Here is a 23,864-nt window from a genome sequence, read left to right on the forward strand (position 1 = left end):
CAGTTTAAGTGCTTCACATAGGGACAAGGCATTATTTACAGAAAGAATGTTGGATTTCGTAAAGAGTTTCGGAGCAAACTATTTATAGATGATTTACAAAATGATAATCAAAAAGTAAACGACCATTAAAAACTGAACGACCGTTAATAGTATAATATTTTTTCGAGGAAAAGTAAGCCGAAAGAACTGGATAGAGGGAAAATTTTCTTGTATAACCCGATTTGTACCCGACTTTGATCGTAATGAAGAGAGCCCGATTTTCACCTCCCGGAATTTAGAAAAAAATTAAACACGAAATCGAAGAGCCCCACGTACACTTACTTCGGCTACTGGTATTTAGTAAGACCAAAAATAAAAGCGTCGCTACAAACGTTTCTCATATGCCTTCGGAAAAGTTTTTCAGGAACCGCATTCAGGCAAGTACAGATGTAGAAATCCAGCCCTGCTTCCTGTATCAGAGCATTTCGAAGTTTGTATGCACATGATTGCGACCCCAGCGACAAGTGCCTGCGCCACTTGCTATCATGGTTTTAAAAAGCAATATTTATTGCTCTGTTTCTGCTGTCTGCATGTGATTCCGACGAAAAGCATTTATCGAGGAGCGTGCAGATGCCCCCCCCCCCCCCCCCCCTCTCCTGCTTCGTACTGTATGAGCATGCAGCTGTTGCTTAAGACAACATACATGCGGTTTGTACGTCTAGAATGCATTTAGCGACTTCGCATTACCGGTACATAATTTATGGGACGATTCCGCGATTTAAATGGACTCGAAATATCGTGTAATGCGAACCTAAATTACCTGCAGTGCACCAGCATTATACTGAGCATTGCTTTCCGTGGGCATAAAACATCCTTATAGACGCTAAGAAGAGGGAAAGAGGGAAATACATGTTTTTATCGGTTCCCCAAAGACATTAATCTTTGATATACAAGCTGTAGAGAGAATTACGACACACCTGCAAAATTTGTTTTTACATAGACGCCATAGACATAGGAAACTTATTTATAGTAACAAAACCAGCGTGGAAATTGATGTATCCTTTTCCATTTTTTAAATTATGTTTTCCTTTTCTAGGACTGTTAAAACACCTTTATTAGAGTGAAAAATAATGAAGGCACAAGCCTATTCCTGTTCAGAGCCGTGTGTGGGCTTCAGTAAACTTTCATACGTCTCTACGGAAAAAAAGGAAGAAAAATGCGGTGATCAAGCTGTTGCAGATTTCATGTGCTAGTAATCGGAAAGTTGCCAGGCTGGAGTGGAATCCAGCTAGCGTAAATTAATTTGGTTTCTTTTCGACATCAGAGCGTAGTATCCGCTCCTTTTGCGCATTGTAATTCTGTCATCGTTTACATGATCCGATATTACGGCAGTTGAAGGTGGATTTGAGATGAAACAAACGTGAGAACACTTGCTTGAACACAAGAAGTCAGAAACGCTTGCAAGATTTTGGTGTTAACATTTGTAGAAGTTTTGTAAAGTTCTCCCAACCTAAATATGACATTAATCTGGCCGTAAAAAATCACGGCAGAGTGTGCTGGGTGAAAACTAATTGCCACACGTTAAACGCAATACTATACTCATAAAAGTCTGTATGGAGAGCATTCAAAACTATATTTCCAGTTCCGAAATATCGACTCTCTCGAAGCGCCACAGTCAGGCCTCTAAACAGCAGGAACAAAAAATGTCCTGCGTTCACTCGATATGTACTACTCAGTGTAGAGTGTAATGAGGAAGCTCTGCCGGCATTAAATTTTCTCAAAAATACATTCGTGTTCGAATGTCATTGGGCCCTGTAGAGTTCCGAAACAATGCCATCTGGTGCAGAATAGTGCACGCAGTCGACTGGTTCCCCACTCTGCTGGGCCTGGCCGGCGAGAAGCGCGCACATGCTGACCTGGACGGAGTGAACCAGTGGCAGGTGCTCAGCGAAGATGCACACCAAGTACGCCAAGAGTTTGTTTACAATCTGCGAAGGCGCGCGCATTTGGCGGGAGCGATCAGGTAAGGGTCGACTTCGCGGAGTAAATTGTATCTAAGCATAAGGCAGTTGCTTACCAGGCGCTGTATGAGAATGCCGAATTGATGTTCTCAGTAAGCTTGTTTAGTTAACACGCATGAAACATATGTAGAAAACACACGATTGTGATTCATTCATTTTTAAAATTTAATATCGAAACGAAAATATACGCAAAATCAATAACAGGGTTGCAAAAAGACATGAAAAAAAAAAGAGAGTTCGTTTTTCGGTTTTAAATATGGAGTGCGCCTGGTTCGTGTGTCTCGGCAGCTTGCATTGCCTTAAACGAAGGAGGGTGAACCTCACGAAAATCGATATAGCATGCAAAGTTCCAAGAGTTTTCTCTGCTACCTGTAAACTGGTCGCATTGTGTCCTCGTGTAAGCAGAGAAAAAAGAAGAGAACAAGCATGCGGAACGAAAGCATGCACATAGATTCATGAATTTTAATGAGAGGGTTATTTATCATTTATCCCTCACATGTGGTAAGTCATACATTGTTCAAACAGGGCGCTGTTTAAATGGAAGGTAAAGGGAGCATGAATGCTCGATTGGGGACTGGAACGGGCTCTATTCCGCGCTACATTGCAAGGACTGCGATCTGCGCTCGCGCAGGCCCATACTCGATGAAACTATTGCTTGGGGTAGAAGCCGAGGACGTGTTCGCCATGAATTGAAAGAAGCTTTTTTGACCAGGAAAAAGGGTCTGAAGTGTGTTAGTGATGCATCCGTATTCTTGTATAAGATTGAAGAACGCTTTTTAAAAAGATTTTTCCGAGTAAACAACAAGTGTACAGGTGTCTTTCGCGCGGTGGTCTGTAGTTTTCAGCGTACGAAGCCATTTCCGAAGGGTTTATGTTGTTTCATGTGTGTTTCTTAGGCTTTTACCTTTTAATGCAATTTCAATTCGTTGTCATCCTTTCAGATCCCATTAAATCATCTTGCTTAGGTCCTTTACACCACGTGCCATTTTGCATTTTCTTTTAATAAATCATCAATTGCCTTTATTACTTTTAACCCACCCCATGTCAAATGTGTTCCCTTTATAGTTTTATTAACCTGTGCGACATTTTGACGTACGCTGCAGCTGATAAATGGTGTGACGGTGTACCCATATACTACGTGTGTCCTTCAATAAAAGAATCAGTTTAAAGTAGCGCGTCGTCCTGTCTGCCTCTCTCGGGTTTATTCTGTGTTGCGCTAATTTGTTACCGAATATAGATAGGTATTAGAAGTGAACGAACACGCTCTTCTGGACAAACTAGTCTCGGTATATTCGAATCATGAAGGGGAAACTAGCTGAACGAATTTGGATTGGAGCATATCCGCCAAGAACTCTGAAGCAACGAGGAGCAGCTCTGTAATATCGTTCAAAAAGAAAGTGTATAACTCACCTATGAAATTGAAAGGCTAAGGAAAAGACGAATACAAAGTGAGGGCGGCTTAGCGAGCAATGCGAGAAAAAAAAGAGGTGTGACTTAAGGAAATAAAACGAGAACTGCATAGGTTAGAGAAAAAATTCGAGTTGATAACTTTATAGCAAATACAGGTATAAGTGGAAGAGTCCGTCTGGGGCAACAAAAGAACGGCTTCAGTGACGTGTTTAGAAAATGAGCAGGAATAGGGCGCTCGCTTCTGGCACAGGACAAAGGTAATTGTATATTACCTAGAGCGACCTTTGCCTTATCGTGAGTCTGAGTGGGCTCATCATGATCATGATGATGATGATGATGATGTGATGACTGCTGCTCTAGCTGTCTTCTTCCAAGAATCACAGGAATAGAGGTCTTACAATGCGGCAGGGACACTATCTTGCGTTTCTTCAATTAGTGTCCGTTAAACGCCGTTCCAAACCCGTTCTACGCTGGTTTCACTGTATGATTTATTTTTTTTTTCTCAGGGGTGGCGACTACAAGTTCATCTTAGGTGACGGTGGACACCCAAACGGGTGGTACCCGGAGCCCAATTCCGAGGATGTCGTTGGAAAAGAAGATGTCAGAAACATCTCGCGCGCGCTTTATAATATTCGAAGTGAGTAAACAATCGCCGCTATTTTCGGCGCTAGATTTGTAAAGCAATGAGGTCAATTTTCCCACTTAAGCAAATAGTCCTCCTGAAATGAGCTGTATTGCTCATTGGGTATTGTCGACGTTAGGTCTAAATTTACGTAGTTCGTTTCTTCACCGCCGCTTCCTTTAACTGTGCGTTGCAGATGGCACGCACAAGGCATCTTGAGAACGGGTTCTCTGAGAAAAACTTTAATGACTCACCGCATGTGTAGTGGTTTAGTTTTTGTGTATTTGACTATCTTAAGCTCGTTCTGCCCATCTCGTCGCGTAGACGATCCCGAGGAGAGGCACGACCTGTCATCATCACAGCCGGAGATCGCGGCGCGGCTGGAGAGGCGACTGCGGAAGCTGGCGAACCATATGGCCCCCGAGGACAACCCAAACGACGATCCGCGCGGGGATCCTCGACGCTGGGGCGGCCTCTACGCGCCTGGCTGGTGTACGCTGCACGACAACCTCGGTCTGTCGCTGGCCACAGTCTCGGCCACGTCGGACAGTGAAGAGAGGAAATAGTTTGAAATGGCACTCACGCGTCGGCGCTTGGGATGCATGGGAATGAGATTCAATAAAACCCGCTCGAAATACTGTGAGCGTCGACTTACACCCCAGCAGGCAATCAGCGCATAGGAGCAACCAGAATGCGCTTTTCAGTAGTATGCGCATGTAGGTCGCTAGAAAAGTTTTTAGACACTCGTCAATGATAGCGAATACGTTCAACCGACCTACTGTAAATTATTTAGGTACTTCTTAAGGCATTTCGTGGAAAGACTCACACTCCTAACCTACTCCTGGATTTACTGACAAGACAGTGCATATCGGACTGCTTTGAAACGTTCCTTACGTGTGGGAAATCGCCGTTCTAGCTGCCACAGTATGAGAAACAGAAATAAATCGCACGGTGCAAGGCAAACGCTGTAGAGCTCGTGAGCGCACCTAATTCTATTGTATCATTGGCAGAGTAGTGCGAGGAAATTTCATGCTGTAGGATTCCCCGACTATATGTGCAGGGCCTCTTCTCGTTGTTTTCCTGAAATCCTACTGAGAAAAAAAAGAAAGAAAACGCTTGTGTGTCATTCAGCAGTATTTCGTATTTTTGTTTTCCAAAGCAACCACGCCCACGTCACCAACTGTTTAAAAAAAATGTTCCCATTTGTTTTCTAACGATATTTGTGATGACCTTCGCCGGGTGGGTTTCTTCAATGAAAACCAAAAGTGGTGATAACCATTTGTTTTCAGGTAATACTGGTAAGCGCAGGTTTCGTCCCTAGTTTTGATTTATGTCATGCGCGGCCGGGAGCCCTCTGTTCAGAATTACTGTCATATATCTCAGCTGCATACCACTGTTGTCTGATTTTCATTCGCAGTCCGGTCGGGTGGCACTAAGCTACAGGAAGCATTTTGCAGTCAGATATGACCACGATGAATTGTTTAAACATCCTCCGAAATAATTACCTAGTCCGCCTGAGGGTTTACATATGCCTAGCGGTCGCTCTCTATAACGACGTTTTCCACAGCAGCGGTATTGCTTTCGGTGAGGAACGTTCTTTGTCGGTTCGTTCGTCATCTTGCAAGGAGGTGCATCAAGGAATCATATTCTTAGCGGTAAGAAACAGACACAACACCCAGCTACACACACACAGTCCTGTGTGTCCTGTGTGTGTGTAGCTGGGTGTTGTGTCTGTTTCTTACCGCTAAGAATATGATTCCTTTAAGCCGTTACCAACTAGCCCAACTTAATGTTTTAACGGAGGTGCATCAGCGTTTAAATTATAGACGAACCTCCGGCGAACTGTTGAATGCGACGATGCACGTTTTTTCAAAAGCACGCAACAACCGTTCAAGTAACTTCTTCGAGCTATTCAAGCCAACTTTGAAATGCCAATGACCCGTCGTTAGTAAATCCCATTTGACGAGGTCCATGCCCCAGGCCAAAACAGAGCGGCGTGTCGCAACTTGTCAATATGTCGGTAATAATTTCATGCAGACCATGACGGAGGTGACGAAGCCTTAATAAAATGTTTGGTTTAGAAAATTTAACGACCCAAAGCGACTCAGGCTATTAGTGACCTGGATGAAAAGGGCTACCTTAAGGTTCAGTAGTATACCATCTGCCGCAAAACTGCCCTAGCCACTGCATCTGTGGCTACAGTACGGGTATGTAGCGACTGGTGCTGCTCGATGATTTCGCGTTTAATAAAAAAAAGAGAGAAACATTTTGAGAGCAGCGCGTGCTATTCATGCAGCTCCTCCAGGTAGGTATCTGGTATCCTGGACGAGAAAGAGAACTTGAACAGATGTGACAAACGATACGTACAGATCTGCGTAAGGAATTGATGGTTTATGGTTTATGGCGGTTTAACGTCCCAAAGCGACTCAGGCTATGAGGGACGCCATAGAGGAGGGCTTCGGTTAATTTCGACCACCTGGAGTCTTTTAACGTGCGCTGACATCGCACAGTACGCGGGTCTTTAGCGTTTCGCCACCAGCGAAATTCGACAGCCGTGGCCGGGATGGAAAGCGCGTCTTTCGGGTCAGCAGCCGAGCGCCATAAACACTTAGTAACCGTTGGTGGCGTAAGGAATTGAGAATGGGAAGCTTACGAAATAGCGAGCATGAGGGTATAAACCTCACTCCGCGGCAGCTATGGTAGACGTAAGCTCAATAAAGTTTTTGTCTACCTGCGCCGAATTTGAAAGCGGTGAACGTGGAGCTAGTTGCACTGGGCGTAAGGACTATATATACTATACCCTCTTTGAGTTGTGCTAGAATTTATATTTGCGCTTTGATTGAAAGCTTTCTGAACAAGAGAACCCATGCAGGTTTTTATGTAATTAAAAATTCTTCATCTCGTCCCATAAATATTTGTCATATAGCGTGCTCTGGAAGTCCAACATTGATCTCCAAATGCTAACGCTAAACGCATGTAGCACAACTTGTGGAGAAACTTGGAATATATTTTAATCCTGACTTTATAGAGCACTAAGGAATACGGAGCGGAATGTTAAATATGAATATGAAAATGGTGTTGTGCGTAAGGTCAGAAGTACAAGCAAGAAGAGAAGTCAGCGACAGAGCTGTAAAAAAAATCAGTTTTAGGCTCTCACGAAAAAGAACAAATGAGGCTGTGTAGGTGGAATGGATTAGACGTTGTTTAAAGTTTGGGATGCGCCGAATAAAATCTTGTGTAAAGAACGCCTGAGGAGCGTGAACAAAAAGCGATGGGCAGCAGTCTTGTGCAAGTATTAGTGCAAAACGAGCGCTGACTCACAGTGGCGGTAAAGAACTGGAAAACTAGCTGTGGAAAGCATGCGGGGAGCCATAATGGGGTAATAACGTTGAACTTTTTTGACTAACAATGGTACCTGCGAAGGCGAAATGAGAGATAATTAAGTTAATTTTCTTTCTTTCCCACGGCAGTTGCTCAAGGATTGAGTGCACGCAACAGCGCTAAAAATTAACTTCCTGAATGCTGCTGGATTAGCTTACGCAACGAAGCCATTATGGTTTTGGTCTCATTGATTATTTTGTAATTTCGGCATCAAATGTTTGTCTTTTATTGAAGACCTTAGAGTCGTTTCGGTCGCGTTTAAAGCGACCGTGCCTCTTATTCAGGAAACAACACCTCAGGGTTGAAGACCGTTGAGCGATTTTGTCGACTTTCGCCTAGATAGCTGGCACCGAGATCCCCCTTGCAGAGGCGCAGGAACTACGCGTGGAAGATGATTCACGCTGTGTCGTTTCTCGTGGTGACGATTTATGGAGGATTTCACCTGCTATCAGCATTGATTATCAATCTGGGTGCGAATTCTCTCGTCCTGTCAAAAAAAAAAAAAGCTTGCCTTGTGTCTCCCATCGTTCTCCAATCTGCTTGAGCTATAGTGGCGACAGTGTAAGCCAATGAGCCTTGGTCGGACGACTCACCGCCAGGCTTTCCTTTATTGTCCGCGTCCGACGAGCATTCTAGGGTTGCACTCGAGCAGCGCTTTTCCGCCAGTAGAAATGAAAGCCAGCGGAAATTCTCAGTGCCATTTGAGAGCTCTCTTAACCTGTATGTTTTGTTTCACTACGCGAATCCTTTCGAGGCATTGTCTTCCGTGGAGTTAACGACCTTATCGGCTTAGAAAAACTGTTTCGCCGCCCTTTATTAGCGCAGTGCCTCAATGCTATGAAATGATACATTTCCTGACGGAACAAATGCCGTACGCTGAAATACAATAAAGCCTTTATATCCAGTAAAGGTAAGCTTGAGCTTGTGGCAGCTGCAATGTGTTCAAACTGGAGGAGAACCGTCGTGGTCGGAGGGGCAGGAACACTAGAAAAATCTTCCCGCTTTCTTTTTAGCGAATCCAACCGGCCCTTTTCTTATTTAGTGAACCTATCTGTCTTGCTCTCAGTAGTAACAAACGCTGTGATTTGTCAAAAAGGGGGGCACTGTAGAGTTATAGTTGAGTCGGCAACTACTGCATAAAGTGGAATAAGGGATTATTTTCTGTATGCAGCTAACGACAGCACATAGTGACATGAAAACAACTTTGTGTGTTTTTTTTACTTTTTTTTTTAATGGAAGCAACAACGTCGAACTATTAGGGCAGCACGGAAATCGCTTTGTTCTGTAACATTTCTTGTTTCCTATTATAAGGTTACTGATATTTTCTTGTGGCTTTTTTACCTTCTTGTGCTCGAAAAGGTGACTCCACACTAGCCTCTCTGAAAAGGGGGGAAAAAAAAGAAAGCGTACATCCTCTTAGAAAAATCAGCTACACGGGCGTCTCGCCTGACGAGAAGGCGCTACAAGCGCTTGCGTTGCGTCTGAAGGAGGGTGCCCGAAGATTTCGCTCGCTCGCGCGCCTTTCACTGCAACGGAATTTCCTGCGATAACTGTGACGCGGCCGGGCTCGCGGTCACGAATCGCGGGACCTCCGGCGGCCTGCCCGACATGGCATCTGGACGCAGGGATAGCGGCACGTCAGCAGCACTGTTGCGCGTGCCTGGGCCGCTGCTGCGGGCGGTGCAGTGGCCACAGTGGCAGGCACACCAGTATGTGGGATGCCTCTTTCAGCCGCATCAGCGATTCGCATCGCGGACAGAGGAGCCGAGGAGGCGTCGGGCGACCACGCACCGGCTACGAAAACCGAGCGCCTTATCCTCGTTTCCGTCTTCCGAACGCACTAAAATGGATTGGCGGTGCGACGACGTTCTCGAGAAGGGCCTTCCGCCTGGACTGGGCCCAAAGTTCCAACAAGCTGATTCGGCGTTTATCTCTCGTCTTCGTTTCCCTGAGGTCCGTCGCTTCCTGGGTTCCGCCTTGGCCGGGCTTCTTGTGGCAGGCGGCTGAAAGAAAGCGGCCGCGCACTTCGTAGTTATCGACTCCCCGAAAGCGATGTAGCCTAACCCGATTTTAGAGATTTTCTGCCGCATCAAACTAACAATGTTAATATTTTTAACGATTTTCATTTACGGCGCTGAGTCTCCTTAAATAATTTGTCTCACATGAAACTCTCGTAACTGATTGAACTAAAGGGGTTTAGGTGAATGATCTTAAGGCGAGATGCCTTTCTTGAAATTATCGAAAATCGCGAAAATTTCGATTTTGCAAAAAGTTTCAAGGTCTAAATTCGACCTCCATATAACAAAACATCTACATATTTTGTGCCTACGAAGCTCGAAAATTTGTGATTTCAGAGCGAAATGCTGCAGGACTTCGCGCCCGTCGCTTCCCACGACCACTTCCAGCATTGCCACCATCTTGGTTTTGATTGAAAGCTGGGCCCCTTTCCCACTACCTGGTATTACTCGCTAATGCGAAATACTTAAGGATCGTACACATTCCACTATTTTTTGAGGCCTCTGCAACGACCTCTGAATTGCTGGCGCGCGCACTTCAAATGCGATTTTCTCAGCTTGGTGTTTTTTTTCCAACGTGAATAGCCTTGCGGAAGTTTTTACTATGTGTTTTTGGTGCAATTTCAAATAATCTTGTACCTTTGAATTAAGAAAGAGCTAAACTGTGGATGTAAGCTGTTTTTCTTTGGCTGAGTCAAACATCTGAAATTTTGTGAACCATAAAGTCACCTAACTATACTTCACAATTATGTTTATGTTTATAGGGGTTTAACGTCCCAAAGCAACTCAGGCTATGAGAGACGCCGTAGTGAAGGGCTCCGGAAATTTCGACCACCTGGGGTTCTTTAACGTGCACTGACATCGCACAGTATACGGGCCTCTAGAATTTCGCCTCCATCGAAATTCGACCGCCGCGGCCGGGATCGAACCCGCGTCTTTCGGGCCGGCAGCCGAGCGCCATAACCACTCAGCCACCGCGGCGGCTTCTTTCATAATTATGGTGCTTGGACAAAATATAACATTTTTGTATGATGATCTACTTCAACAACAATATAATTAGAATAGCTCCAGATGGCCGGTCTTTGGGTACAGCTTCATTTCAATCGAAACGAAAAAGTACAGAAAGTGTCTTAACGACCCGTAAGAAATTAACTAATTAGGCTTCGGTTATTTTCCTACAATATGAGAATTTATTTAAATATACTAAAACTAATTATATTTTTTTAAATAGGAAGAAGAAACACATACACATGCCTAATTTCATTGCGATATCTTTGATAGTAAAAACTGTTTATTTCAAGACCTGCGTTTCCTCTTAACACAGCGAAATTGATTATGAACGCAATTTTTTCGTATATTGTAGGATTTCACTATAACAATCAATATATCCGCAGATCTCCTCGGGCAGGCTTGCAGTTTTTTGCTGTTAACGTTTTTACAATCGTAAAAAATGATCCACATTGATTTTCTATTGCAGTCTTAGCTACTCGGTGCGAGCGATGGAGAAACTTTAAAAGAAAGATTTTGCTACTCATCGGAAGAATGGACCATTACCTTTAAACATTTCTATAACAGTGCCTACAATATTGCACTGTTGCCTCTCAATTAAAATTCATGTCCAAGAATCCTGGACTTGGACACGACCCCCTTTCCAGGCGGGCACATAATCCTTCGCTCGATAATATGAGCGCAGGCTATTCGTCACCTTGAGCTTTGACACTGAATCTCTTCGTTATCAAAACCAAACAAGGCGCTTATCGAACGCCCGCGCGCCCGTGGTGCCATTGCGTACACAGTTGCGAGCGGCGGGTGTGACGGCCGCGCGGCATGTCGCCTTGCTCTCTCGGCTGCATGCCTTCGCAGTGTCACATCCGCGTTCGCCAAGAGAAGCGTGCCTGCACTTCCAGCTCGCCATCAGCGACACTTCCTTCCAGTAGGACCACACCGTGGGGCCGGGAGAGGGGGGGGGGGATCCCTTTCCCAGTATATAGAAAGGAACGCGAGAAATTCTCGAGAGCCGGAGGAGCGCGCATTACGAGCGCTTAGTAATTGTATGTGGCCGTTTCCTATCGCTCCAAACAACTCCTTGCAGCAGGAAACGTGCGCCGAGGAAACGCCCGGTGCATACCTGAGAGGGTTTGAAAGCAACAGCCCCTTGTAGGAAGGTATGAAAGGGATCCGCGACGGAAGAGCCGAAAGAACCGGCGTCAGGGGTACTTCGCCACAGAAGAGAAGGCGGGAAAAAAGCCCAGTTGTCGGGAGATGAGAACGGATATAGAAGTGGCGGCTTGCATCCTCATCCTCGCCGGCGGGTGTTGCAAAGGAGCTTCGTACGTGCCGAACTTAAAATTGAAACTATTGGCTCCATAGAGTGTGGGCCGGGCTCATCCGAGGACCCCCTCTCCTCGATCCGCCGCGGCATCTGCGCCGAATGGGAGGCACCGGCTCTCGGATGACGTCTTCGGGGCGACGGTATATAAGAGGCGCACAGGTCGATGCCACGGCACCATTTTCATAACGTTTGCCAAGAACAGACTAACAACAGCCATGTACACCTTCGTAAGTATATATGTGTGGTCTGCCGTAGGACAGGCGCATGCGACAACGCGTTTAACGTAACGCTGGAGTATCTCTTATGTGTTCCCAAACATCGCGCGGGCAAGTATAGGGTGCATTCGCAATGGCTTTGACCACCAGTGCGGACGCATCTGCAGTTGTTTGGCCAGCTGAAAGCGAGTCAGTCAACAGCAGCGTTGTTGCGGTACCTCTTTTCAGAGTGAATGGAGCAGTGTTTCTCTGACTTGATTGACACATATATGTCATGGCCGATACCTCCAGAGGTGGGCACATGCCGCTGACGGCAACGAGGTAATTACGTGCAGGAGCCTTCGGCGTGCATTCAGATGCGATAACAGGGAGTGTGCGACATGTGCGTCTTCTTGAGCTTCGAAACAATTTTTCTTCATATCTGTTTACGAAACCTTCCGCTGCAGTATATTGTCGTTGTTTGTCGGGCAGAAGCAATGACACTTGGACTTCAATAACACAAACCGTACCTGTAACGTCTGGTGTTATCTAGCTGTATAACATTTTTGTTGAGCTCTTAAATCAGATACACTGAGCCACGTTGAAACTACGCTTTAAACTAGGTGATCTCTGTCGCTGCGACGCTGTAAGTGTGGTATTGTCACTTTAGACTGCTCTTCTCACACGCTTTTTTTTTGCACTGCTATTAACGACGTTTTCTTTGGCGGCGCTTGCTTCACGCAGCTCGCGCTCCTCTCGGCGCTTGTGGCATGCGCCTACTCCGGTGATGTAGGTGGCCTCAGCTATGGCCCTGGCATCGGCGCTGCTGGCCTGGGTGGCGCCGGCCTTGGCTTCAGTGGACTCGGGTTTGGAGGCGCCGGCCTTGGAGGTGTCGGGCTAGGAGGCGCCGGTCTAGGAGGCCTCGGGCTGGGAGGCGTTGGTCTCGGAGGTGTTGGTCTCGGAGGAGTTGGTCTCGGAGGCGTTGGTCTCGGAGGCGTCGGTCTCGGAGGAGCCGGCTTCAGTGGCTTCGGGCCAGGGCTTGCCGTCGGCGCCGCGCCCCTTCTGGCCGCGCCTGTAGCAGCTCCCGTAGCTGCGCCTGTTGCTGTTGCAGCGCCGGTGGCTGTGGCCGCACCCGTCGCCGTCGCGAAGCCCGTGGCAACAGTGTCATACGTGAAGCAACCGGTGGTGCGCGTTGGCTATGTCACCAAGCCCGTGGTCACCTACGTTAGGCAACCAGTGGCTTCTGTGTCGCACACCATCAGGCCCGTGGTCACCTATTCAGCCGGCGTCCTTGGCGCTGCTGCCTTGGGCGGTGTCGGGGCTGGAGGCTTGGGAGGCCTTGCTTTGGGTGATGGCCTCGGCCTCGCAGGCTTTGGAGGCGGTTTTGGGCCCGGCTTCGGAGGTGGTTTTGCCGGAGGGCTGGGAGGCCTTGGAGGTGTCGGAGGGGTCGGAGGTGTCGGAGGCGTTGGTGTTGGACTCGGAGGGCTGGGAAGTGGACTTGGAGGGCTCGGAGCCGGACTTGGCAGCTATGGCTACGGCCCTGTTGGTGTCAAGAAGGGCTACGGCCGTCGTCGCCGCCGCTAAAAACACCGTGAACACTGCACTGACGTATCTGACGTGTGCGTGATGTGATTTCCTGTACGCGTCGTGCTGATGTCCACTTAATGCTCTTGCTACATTTGTGTAAATGTCATCCTCATCTTGACCATGGCATGGCTAGTCGCGAAATAAAATATTATGGTGATCTCCTGTGAGGAAAAAGCACGTTTTCAGCGCCCTTACCTTTAGAATTTGGTCTTGGGTGCGCTCAGCTTCGTTAAGAACCATCAACGAAATGAACATCCCCCTGCTTTAATCGAAACGCGACAAGGCACCTTGTGTTTTACAAATAAGGATGCAAAAGTAACGAAGTGACCGAAGTAAGTTGGCAAAATATAGCTCACGGCATAGACTTCAACGAATTCGATTTGTTCAATATATTTATGTTTCTTTATCCAGACGGCACTCTTGCCATAACTAAGAAAGAGCGGACGGGTAAAGAAAGTTGTATATCAAGCTGCTATAAAGAAAATATGATGTGTTGCCAAAGAGTTTAATTCGACCCAGAAGTTGCTTTTATCTTGCTTAAACTCGAGAATGGGAACTGCACGCGAAAGGTTCTCAATACTGCTCGTAACAAGAGTGCGCAAGGATAGCTAAGCGATGTGCAGCTATTCGGACCAGGCTATTACTTCATGTTTGTTTCTTCAGATGCCGCTTATTGAGATTGAAAGCTATACCTACAAAAATTCAGATGTAAAAGTGGATGTGCTCATTTCTGCAAGGGTAATATACGACTGAACAATAAAGAAAAGCTTATCGACAGATATACTGCTTCACTGTCATGCAGCTGCGTCGAACACTTCGAAGTATTATCAACTTTTATTCAATCTTTTCTTTTTTTTGCGTAGAACAAGATGAAAGAGCTCCAAAAGGATGGGCTCCAGTAGAGTTGGACGCGGGCCGCCACCGAGGGCCGCCAAGTGGTGGCAGTCTCCTAAAGAGAGTAACTGTTAAGGCTCAAAAAGTTGCCCCTCCCTCCCCCGCCATTTTTTTTTTCATTACGGTATTATGCCTGGTGGCTAGTCAAACGACAAATGTTCATAATTCCGGGGTACACCTTGCCGCTTATCCTTTACACTTTGCACCAATTTGCATTTGTTCTGGAAAATGTATTTAAACTCAATCCACTGAAAGCACACGACGAACAAAGGGCAGATGGGAAGGTATCGTAATGGTATGGGCGGTTTAATGGCCCGAAGCGACACACGGGTTGTGAGGGACGCAGCTGTGAACGGTTCCACATTAATTTCAACACCATGAGAATCTTTAACGCCCACTGTCATCGCACAGCACACGGGCGTTTCTGCATTTTGCCTCCACCGAAATGCGGCCACCGCGGTCTAGATTCGATCCCGCGATCTTACCTGCAGCAGAACGCCAAAGACACTGAGTCACCACGCCGGGTGCGGGAAGGTAAGCCTGAGTTCACTGGCCAACGTTCTGACAACAAGACCTTTCTTCTTCGGGGCAAGTGCGGCAATTACTGGCAGTAGTTTAATAGGTCCCAGAGCTGCGAAGAATCATTTCATACATGGCAGGCAACGCTGCGGAGGCCGCGGAATTAGAGCGTGCGCCAAACCATGTTACTCCGCCACGTAGCACTTGTTCTTCTCGAAGTCGTGGCGAGTGTTTGGACGAAAAGAGAGGGCAGTATAAAACGAAGTGGAAGCATTGAAAAGCGTGGTTAAAGCTGTGAGGCGCTCCGTGTTTGGGCCCTCTGTCAATGATTTTCCTCGAGTGGGGACTACTTTTTAGGCACGGGTGGAATTACAAGTGCGGTTCGCCCTACGAGCCGCGTATCATACCGCCACATGTCATTTCCGCTTCTCGAAGTCTCGATGAGTCGCACAGCGAAAGTGTGGCAAGAGGTAAAACGAACTGCAGGAGGTAGCCATTCACGGTACTTGAGATTATTTGCCGCACGAAATGTGTCTGTGGTCACTGTCATAGTATGGCGAACTACTTTTGTGCGTGGTTTTAGTCTGCGCGAACAGGCATGCTAGCTTTTGCAGAGTTGCTTGCTATGTATGAAACGGAGTATAATGATACAAAGGAAACATACGCAGCACGTGGCTGCCCTATGCTTTGCGTCACCTATTTCTCTTTTGTCGCTTTCCTACGTTCGGCTCAACACCTATGCATAATGGTTTCGGTTTTCCGCGTTGCTTTTCTTCTCCTTTTACTTCACTTGACATTCTTACATTCCACACGCTCTTCGGTTCCATTTCCACTTTCCCATTCTTTATGTTGTTTTTTGACCATCTGCCCCAAATTCGCCTCTGCTGATGCTGCTGTTTCTTTTGTTTTGCTATCTTTTCAGGTCAATCCGGCTTCCTATTTTTCTTGCCAGCAGTCGCAGCCGCCATGCCTGGACGAAACCTTTTGCAAGTTCACGTTCGCAACCTTACCAGCCTCCTCATACCACACCCTCATCTCCATCCAAGCCTGGTCCTTGCTCCTTGGAGCGAAGAGCCTATTGCATTGAGTAGGGCTACCACTCTACTCAATGCAAAAATCTTCAATTATAGTCTAGATTTGACATTTAGATGACCTTCGGATTTAGCAGCTCCTATCAACAGCCTTAAGTCAGATGAAGAAGCATGCTTTGGGATGCGATGGTGTCCCAAAATTGGCCTGAGTGTTGCCAACATTGGGCCACCCCGCCCCTGAATTTTGACCTTCATCAATTTGGACCAAAATCGATGCCCAGACTAATTTGACCATGGTAACACAATGGTGACCTTCAAAAGTGGCCTTGGCCAATTCCAAAATTTGGCCGACCCTCGAAAATTTGACCTTCATCAATCTGAGCCCAAATCGATACCCAGGCTAATTTGACTTTGAACAACACATTGACGACCTCCAAATTTGAGCTTGGCCACTACCAACATTTGGCTCACTCGCGAAAATTTCACCTTGGCCGGTTTGGACCAAAATCGATGTCCAACCATAACTGAGCGTGCCCGACACGATGGCGACCTCCAAATTTGGCCCCGGTAATTTCCAAAATTTGGCCCGGGCCATTGCCAAAATGATATCGCTCGACCTTTGGGTACAACCGTGGTTAAAACCTGCCCAACTTTAGTGTTTTCTTGGAAGCCTATCTTCCCTGCTCTCTCTCTCTCTCTAAGAGGCCAATGCATAGAAGAACTTCAGCTTTTCTCCTGATAATTCATGTGCACCACAATCTGTTACGAGTCGAGCTGGCTAACGGACTCGTGCTTCGTCAGAAAACATGTGACAAATGATGGTCGAGGCACAAGACTGAAGAAGACCAGGAAGGAGGGAAGCTTCAATTAGCTGAATAATGGTTGCGCGCAAACCTGGAAAGGAACATTCCTTTTGACAACTTTTACAACTTACGAACACCTCTCCACCATATTTTCACACAGTTCCGTTTCTCTCATCCCCCCCCCCCCCCCCCCACACACACACACACACTCTGCCATTTTCTTCTCGGATCAAAGCACCTGTACAATTCTTGGCAAGGATGACTGCAGTTGCCCAGGCGAAGATAAATCCTCTTGTCTAAACTTTGGCCAGTGGATCGACGTTTCCCGTCTTCCCACCAACTCACTCTTCCTTACTTCATCTCTCTCCCTTCCCCTTTGTCCAAGTTCATTTTTTGAAGACTAACCGCCGCGGTGGCTGAGTGGTTATGGCGCTCGGCTGCTGGCCCGAAAGACGCGGGTTCGATCCCGCCCGCGGCGGTCGAATTTCGATGGAGGCGAAACTCTAGAGGCCCGTGTACTGTGCGATGCAGTTGCACATTAAAGAACCCCAGGTGGTCGAAATTTACCGAAGCCCTTCACTACGGCATCTCTCATAGCCTGAGTCGCTTTGGAACGTTATACCCATATAAACTAAATTTTTTGAAGACCATCTTCCTTAGTGTCTTGTTTTCTATTGTGAGTCACTACAGAAAGGACCGTGGCCGTGACGTCTTAGATCACATGTGCCCTTCAGAAAAGATCCGAATTTTAATATCGGCAACCAAGGGGGGGGGGGGGGGGGGTTGTTTCATAACAGTGGAAAGCAACATGTTAAGTAGACTGGATCAGAGGGCGCTAAAAGCGCCACATTGCCAAGCAATAGGGCAAAAAGAGCTGCACTCGAATGACCATATAGCATTTCATTGTTATAAAGGAATCTCCACGATCTTTATTACGAATACATGCTTTCGAGCTGGCCTGCCACATAGATCACACAAGTTGCACAAAATAGGCCAATTCCAAGTGTCGCGATTTCGCAAAATACTGATTTTGGAAACCTCTGCGGTGCTAAACAAATTTTTGAACTTACATTTTTGGAGTAGGTACATTAATCCTATATTGTAGGCATTAGGGTATTTTATTGAATATTTCATCATTTCGTCGTTAAAGTGCCTAAAGTTAAGGCACACTGAAAGTGCTATACTTACTGGAGCTTTAAACGTTGGCATATCGGCAGCTAAAAAAATAGGTGTGAGTACTCTGCAGTTGATAAAAATACCATAAATAACTTTCGCCCCATCAATGTACTACCCATATTTTGAAAATGGTTGAAAAAGTAATTCACACGCGCCTTCACAATTTCTTAAACAAATTCTTACTTACCTCGCCGCACCAATATGGCTTCCTGAAAGGCAAATCCACAGAATTGGCACTATTAACAGGAAGGGAATTCATCATCGTTGCTTTTGAACATAAACAACTTGTACTGGGGCTGTATATCGATTTTACGAAAGGATTTGACTCTGTCCATCGTGAAGCCTTATCTTATAAGCTGGAGCATTACGGAGTACGTGATAGCGCAAATTCTCTCCTACCTTAGTTTATTCAAAACGGATGCCAATACTTAAGGCACAACAATCACAATTCAAATATAAGAAACATTACTTCCGGCGTACCGCAAGGAAGTTTTCTTGGGCCTCTGTTATTTGTTTATATTAACGACGCTTTTTCTCTTCTGATGGGTTTGGTGCGCGGATGATACTGCTATGCCTTTCTGAGGAGCAACAACTGATGATTTAATCTGCTCAGCAAATCACGCTTTGTCATCAGTTAGAAACTGGTCGTAAAAATCATCTGAGTTTGAATACAAAAAAAAAATCTCGAGCTATATTCTTTTCCGCACCTGAACACAAAGGTAAACCTTAAGGGTAAATTTCTTTTAGACGGGGAAGAGGTAATCATTGTTAATGAAACTCGTCGTGTAATGACTACCGATAATGACAAACCCACTTTAAGAAAGATGAGGGCGCTTACAAGACTTAAATTCATTTTCTCACTGTACGACAGCAATTTAATCTTAGTCCTGCTCTCTACCTAAGTTCCTGATCCAGATGACCGACTCGCTATAGCTACTTTACGCGCCAGTACATTCAAATAGACAATTTTTTTTCTCGCGAAAAATCACAGCGTGGTATGTGCTGCCAGCAGATTTCTTTGGGCCCTTGATGCCGCTGCTTTTACAAAAAGTGCTTTATCTTATGTGTCAAGTTAGTGATCTTCGCACACCCTATTCCTGTTGCCATTGATTGCTGTGACAGAGTGATGGATTTGCTAATTGGTTGTTTTTTTTTTCGAACGTTGCCACCTGCTTGTTTTCTGCAACTGCAGTATGCGTAAATGAATAAACATAAATGAATGATAAGATATGTTGCCCAGTTGTTCCAAGGGTTTAATATTGGTACCTCTGTTATTTAAAACCTTTACGTCAATGATATAACTCAGAACTATGTTTATATGCAGCTGACACCACTCAAGCTGTTCGAGGTAAAACATATGAAGGAGCATTCGATAGGCTGCAAAGAGATGTACACCCCTTGATACAGCGGTTGAGTGCTAATCAGATTCTACTAATATTTAGACAAGCCTACTTTGTTTTCAGAACCGTAGAAATTACCAGAAAATATATTGTGCGAGAACACTCTTGCAGGCTAGATGGTATATATTTTCCGAATTTCTAGCACAAAAAGACGAAGACACAAGAAACAAAGTGGACAGGACACAGCGCTGTGTCATGCCCACTTTGTTTCTTGTGTCCTCGTCTTTTTGCTCTAGAAATTCGTACCAGATACTCTCTGCAGATATATCTCCGCAATCAGAACAGTAACTGCTATGCATGCGCAACTTTCGAAATTAAAAGTAATTTAAAATAGTTTCGTACCATATTAGGCGAAACATTATAGTGGAAATTCCATATTGATCAACCAACTAAGCATTTACGCCAAGTATGTGCTTATCAGTATGCCTTACATTTTCTACAAGCATTTCTTCCATAGCCACTATATGAGAGGAAACTTTAAGTACGATCTGTCTGTTACTCAAAAACATTACGTACAGCGCACTTCCAATATTTATAGAAAAGAACCTGCAATTTTTCGCGCACAAAGGTGGAGAGTTGGGCTTGTTTGTGTAAGATCATGATAGAAACAGAGAGGGAAAGATAGAGGGTTTTAGTGACGGGAAAGGCGGAGAGGTTGCTGACACAGGACGAAGCAAGAACACAACACAGGCGCTGACTAGCAACTGACGTTTATTTCAGAAATACAGGAATTGGAATGAAGGAGGCGGTCCAGCACCGACGCCAACGACGACGAAGCGCTTGCACCGCCCGTCGGATGCTCGTGCTGGAACGCTGCCGCTTGTGTCCCAGTCTCTCGCCCCGCTGGCTCGTAGATTACTTGTGCTAAGGTCTTCGTCGCCGGCGCTTTCAACGTGCCAATAAACCGCTCTGCAGAATATATATCGCAACCCCGCAAGAACACAAACAGGATCAAGCGTTGCACAAACAGAATCAAGCTGCTGCACAGAAACAGGGCGAAGTAAAACGCACGTGTTCAGCTCATGAGAAATTCAAGCTGACAAGAGATGAACCCGCAAAAAAGGGAGAAAGAGAGTGCCAAAATGGTGAACGGGTCATAAGAAACAAGAAAAAAAAGAGTAAAAGAGAGTTTAACTTGCGGCGTAAATGAAAGATAAACAGGAGATGGGGCGACAAAAAAAGGGTGATCGGGTGAAAACAAACAAGAGAAACAGCAACAAGGGTAAAGGCATGTTAGGCAGGCGGCTAGCGAGTATAATGACTGATACCCAAGAAAAGCAGTTTCTTTCGGAGGAAGTGTGATAGACGGCACACTAATACAACTGATCTTTTTTGTTGACAATAAAGACTTTGCAAATTTCTCGACCATGCTTGCTGAAATATCTCTTAATGATGCAGGTTTTGACAAGCCGGGAAGAGCATTCGCATTTGATGCGGTGAATGGCTAGGTTGGACACGGTAGTTGCATTTCGAGAATTTGCATGCTCGCGCAACCTGTCATTCATTCATATTCCGGTTTGGCTTACATAGGGCCTGGTACAGGAAAGTGGGATTTCGTGCACAACGTTTTTTTGGTTGTTGTTGCACTGTACGAATTGATTCTGGTGCACACAAATTCTGCACCCCACAAAAGGTCGATAAGACAGAAATGCTCGCCCTGGTTCGAAATACTGCCTCAAAGACGAGGACGAAGCTAGAATATGACGGGTGCATTCTGGAAGGTGTGGATTCTCTGCCTTTTCGTTCCACGGGTGGACCACGCATTGACATTCCGGGGACTGTGGCTTCACTGAACGCTGCAGGCATCAAGCTTTTGCAGCCGGATAAGGAAGGTGGATTTGGGGTGTTGAGTTCTGAGGACTACAGCAGCAAGTCTATACTTATCTATGCGCGAAATCTATATCTATACGCGAAACCGATACCAGGAATGGCGAAAACGTGGATTCAACTCGTGCGTCGTCAGAAGCGAACTCTTGTTTTTTTCCTTGTGCTTAATTTTTTTTTCATACGTGCATTTCTTCTTATCTTAAATGGACTGTAAATGGCTCTCTTTTTAGATGTCTTCATTGGAGGGAAATAATAATCCGAAAATATCGTCGTTGCTTCCTTTCACGCGTATTTTTTTGTCATTCGCCTATGGCGGACGGTGTCCGCTACTGCACTCCCATCTTCGATCACAAGTTTCCTCACGTCACGGACGTGGCCAAATTAAAAAAAAAAAACTTGACGTCAAGTTTCCACCTCGAAAGAATCTTGTCTGGCCACTGACCAGCCGAAACCCTTCCGCGTTTACAAACATGCGGGTGCTCGTGGACTCCGGAGGCGGCAGGGGATATCGACTGCGCCGTCGTCTGCTGTGGTTCGTCGTTCGCTTTCGTTCATTTATCATGCCGTTTGAGCTTTCGCGTAGAGCTTTCTAGACTGTCTAGTTTCAGTGGCTGTTTTATTGAGCAAACGTAGCGCATGTGACCGATGTCGGACTCCCCGTGAATTCCGTGCGATCCGAAAAAACACCAGCTTCATAACACTCATTTTGTTGTCACATCTTTAATAGACAGCTTCCAGATGACGTTGCATACTTTGTCGCAATCTCCCTCAAGACTCAAGACACTCGCCAATTCAATTCATATCCAATCAAATCATTGTTAATTCCCACTAATTGTACACAAAATTCTTCCAGTCATTCTAAGCACATAGTGCTCGTTAGCAGACCAGGCAGCACGTGAAACATCTTTCGAGGGAGATGAGAAGCAGAATACAATCACTAAAATACAATTTCAAAGAAAATAGTTTCAACACAAAGAGAAAAATACTGTTTCCTACTCGGCAAATGAAAAAAAAATCAATTCTTAGCGAACAGCCACCTCCTCACCCCCATCGGGCGATGTTTCCCACGCGCATGTGTCGCGGTGTTTTAAAAATATGTCACCTTCGCAATGATGTTTCATACTTTCATGTTCAGTTCTAGGATGTACTTGCCTTTTCTTCGCGAATGTACGAGATCATAGGTGCTCTGTGAAATCATAAAACAGCTTTGAAAGCTTTTGTTTAGTTGCATTCCTATGGGGAGCCATCCCACTGGAAACGCGAAACTGGCCACTGGTGGCGCTGAACGAAGCGTCGACGTTGGAGGCGCCTGGCGGGCGCCCGGTGGCTATAGCTTATTCGAAAAGTAGGATTTCTTGTTTACTTTTTTTCGTCATCTGCTCTTATAAAGGTGGTATATAGACAGTATAGACTTCTTACAGACTCTATTGCCTTCGTACAGATATTTCCTTCTGTCTATTCACAGTCTATAGGCTGCCTACAGACAAAATCATACTAAAATTGTATGGCCATAAATCTATAGATTCTCTCTAGACTGTCTATAGAATTTGTATGGCCTATAAACTATTCTCTAGGGTTTGTCTATATACAGTCTATAGATTTCGTAGACAAAAGTCTATGGACAGTCTATAGACTGTCTAAAGAAATTTTTGTAAGGGCATGCTAGGGTCCACTCAGCTGTTTATGGGTCTAGCTGAATATTCTCTGTCAGTGTTTGAACTAAATTGCATTTCCTTTGGCGAGTTGTAGCAAGCGTCACATTGTGCATTTGTTGCCAGTCCTTGCGCACTGGCTCACCTCGGCTACTAACGAGAGCCGCCGCCACTATCAAATACCAGCACCTCATAACAGGCTCATGCGAATGAAAAACTGAAACATTCCGTTTGAAGCTGAACGCACTGAAGGGACACTGAGGACAACTCCATCCGATTGTCATTATCAGTAAAAAAATTGATTCTCCGGCTTTTTCTGGCTATGTTTGCGTTAGTCCGGCAGCAGAAGATGCATTTATGGTCGAGAAAATTGGATTTAAAAATCTTCGCCCAGATCGTTTCGAACACCTGATGCCCTTACTGAGAAGAACGGGTTGCTACTGTTTTGGAAGTGAATGGCGGCGTAGCATAACCTCCAGGATCTGCTACACAAAATCAGTGTCGACGCACGCATTTTACTCCCGAAATCGGCCGGTGATGGCGACACTTGAATTTTGACGTCTGGCCTTTTCTAGCTCATAAAATCTCCGTTCCTGTGAGAAGGATCTCTTTGTTATTGGGACGCGGTTCCCTATGGATACAGAAAAACTTCATTTGTCCTCAGTGTCGCTTAAGACGCATGCGTCAGGGGACCTATATACAGCTCTCTTACTTGAAAATGAAGTATGCGCGAATATTTAAAACTTTAGAATAGAAATCGAATATTGTATATTTATTTTATCGTTACATTCCAAAACCAAATCTTCTATGCATTTCTAACATCCAAAAGCATTAGAATTTTTGAGTCAAACCGAATATCTTCGAGCGTTTAACATGCATTAGTTTTTTGTTCGCGGGCAAGACATGGCAAGGTTTACGAAGAGGGACCCAGCAGCATGGCGACTGCGTGCACACCGTCTTGTCGGCCATGCAGTAGCAACTAAACTGCTTTTTGTGGTGCATACGCTGTGACCGCCAGCTC

General features: G+C 45.7%; 1 protein-coding gene and 1 non-coding gene across 3 annotated transcripts in view; both read left to right on the forward strand.

Annotated features, from left to right (window-relative positions):
* Positions 1 to 12,844, forward strand: part of LOC144114020 (arylsulfatase B-like) — a 35,155-nt gene extending 22,311 nt beyond the window's left edge. Inside the window, exons 9-12 of one of the 2 annotated variants that reach the window (XM_077647456.1) lie at positions 1,826 to 2,002; positions 3,917 to 4,047; positions 4,357 to 4,545; positions 12,699 to 12,844. In XM_077647456.1, coding sequence (XP_077503582.1) covers positions 1,826 to 2,002; positions 3,917 to 4,047; positions 4,357 to 4,545; positions 12,699 to 12,742 — 541 coding nt within the window. In that variant the 3' untranslated portion in view covers positions 12,743 to 12,844. Of the gene's footprint in view, positions 1 to 1,825; positions 2,003 to 3,916; positions 4,048 to 4,356; positions 4,680 to 12,698 lie in introns of those variants that run through there. The other variant, XM_077647455.1, reaches the window with a different exon arrangement.
* Positions 12,845 to 17,194: 4,350 nt separating this feature from the next.
* TRNAS-GCU (transfer RNA serine (anticodon GCU)) lies at positions 17,195 to 17,266 on the forward strand. The gene has a single exon. It is a non-coding gene; the product is annotated as a tRNA-Ser (tRNA).
* Positions 17,267 to 23,864: the final 6,598 nt, after the last annotated feature.

The sequence above is a fragment of the Amblyomma americanum genome, chromosome 1, assembly GCF_052857255.1.
Source record: "Amblyomma americanum isolate KBUSLIRL-KWMA chromosome 1, ASM5285725v1, whole genome shotgun sequence".
NCBI classification, from domain to species: domain Eukaryota; kingdom Metazoa; phylum Arthropoda; class Arachnida; order Ixodida; family Ixodidae; genus Amblyomma; species Amblyomma americanum.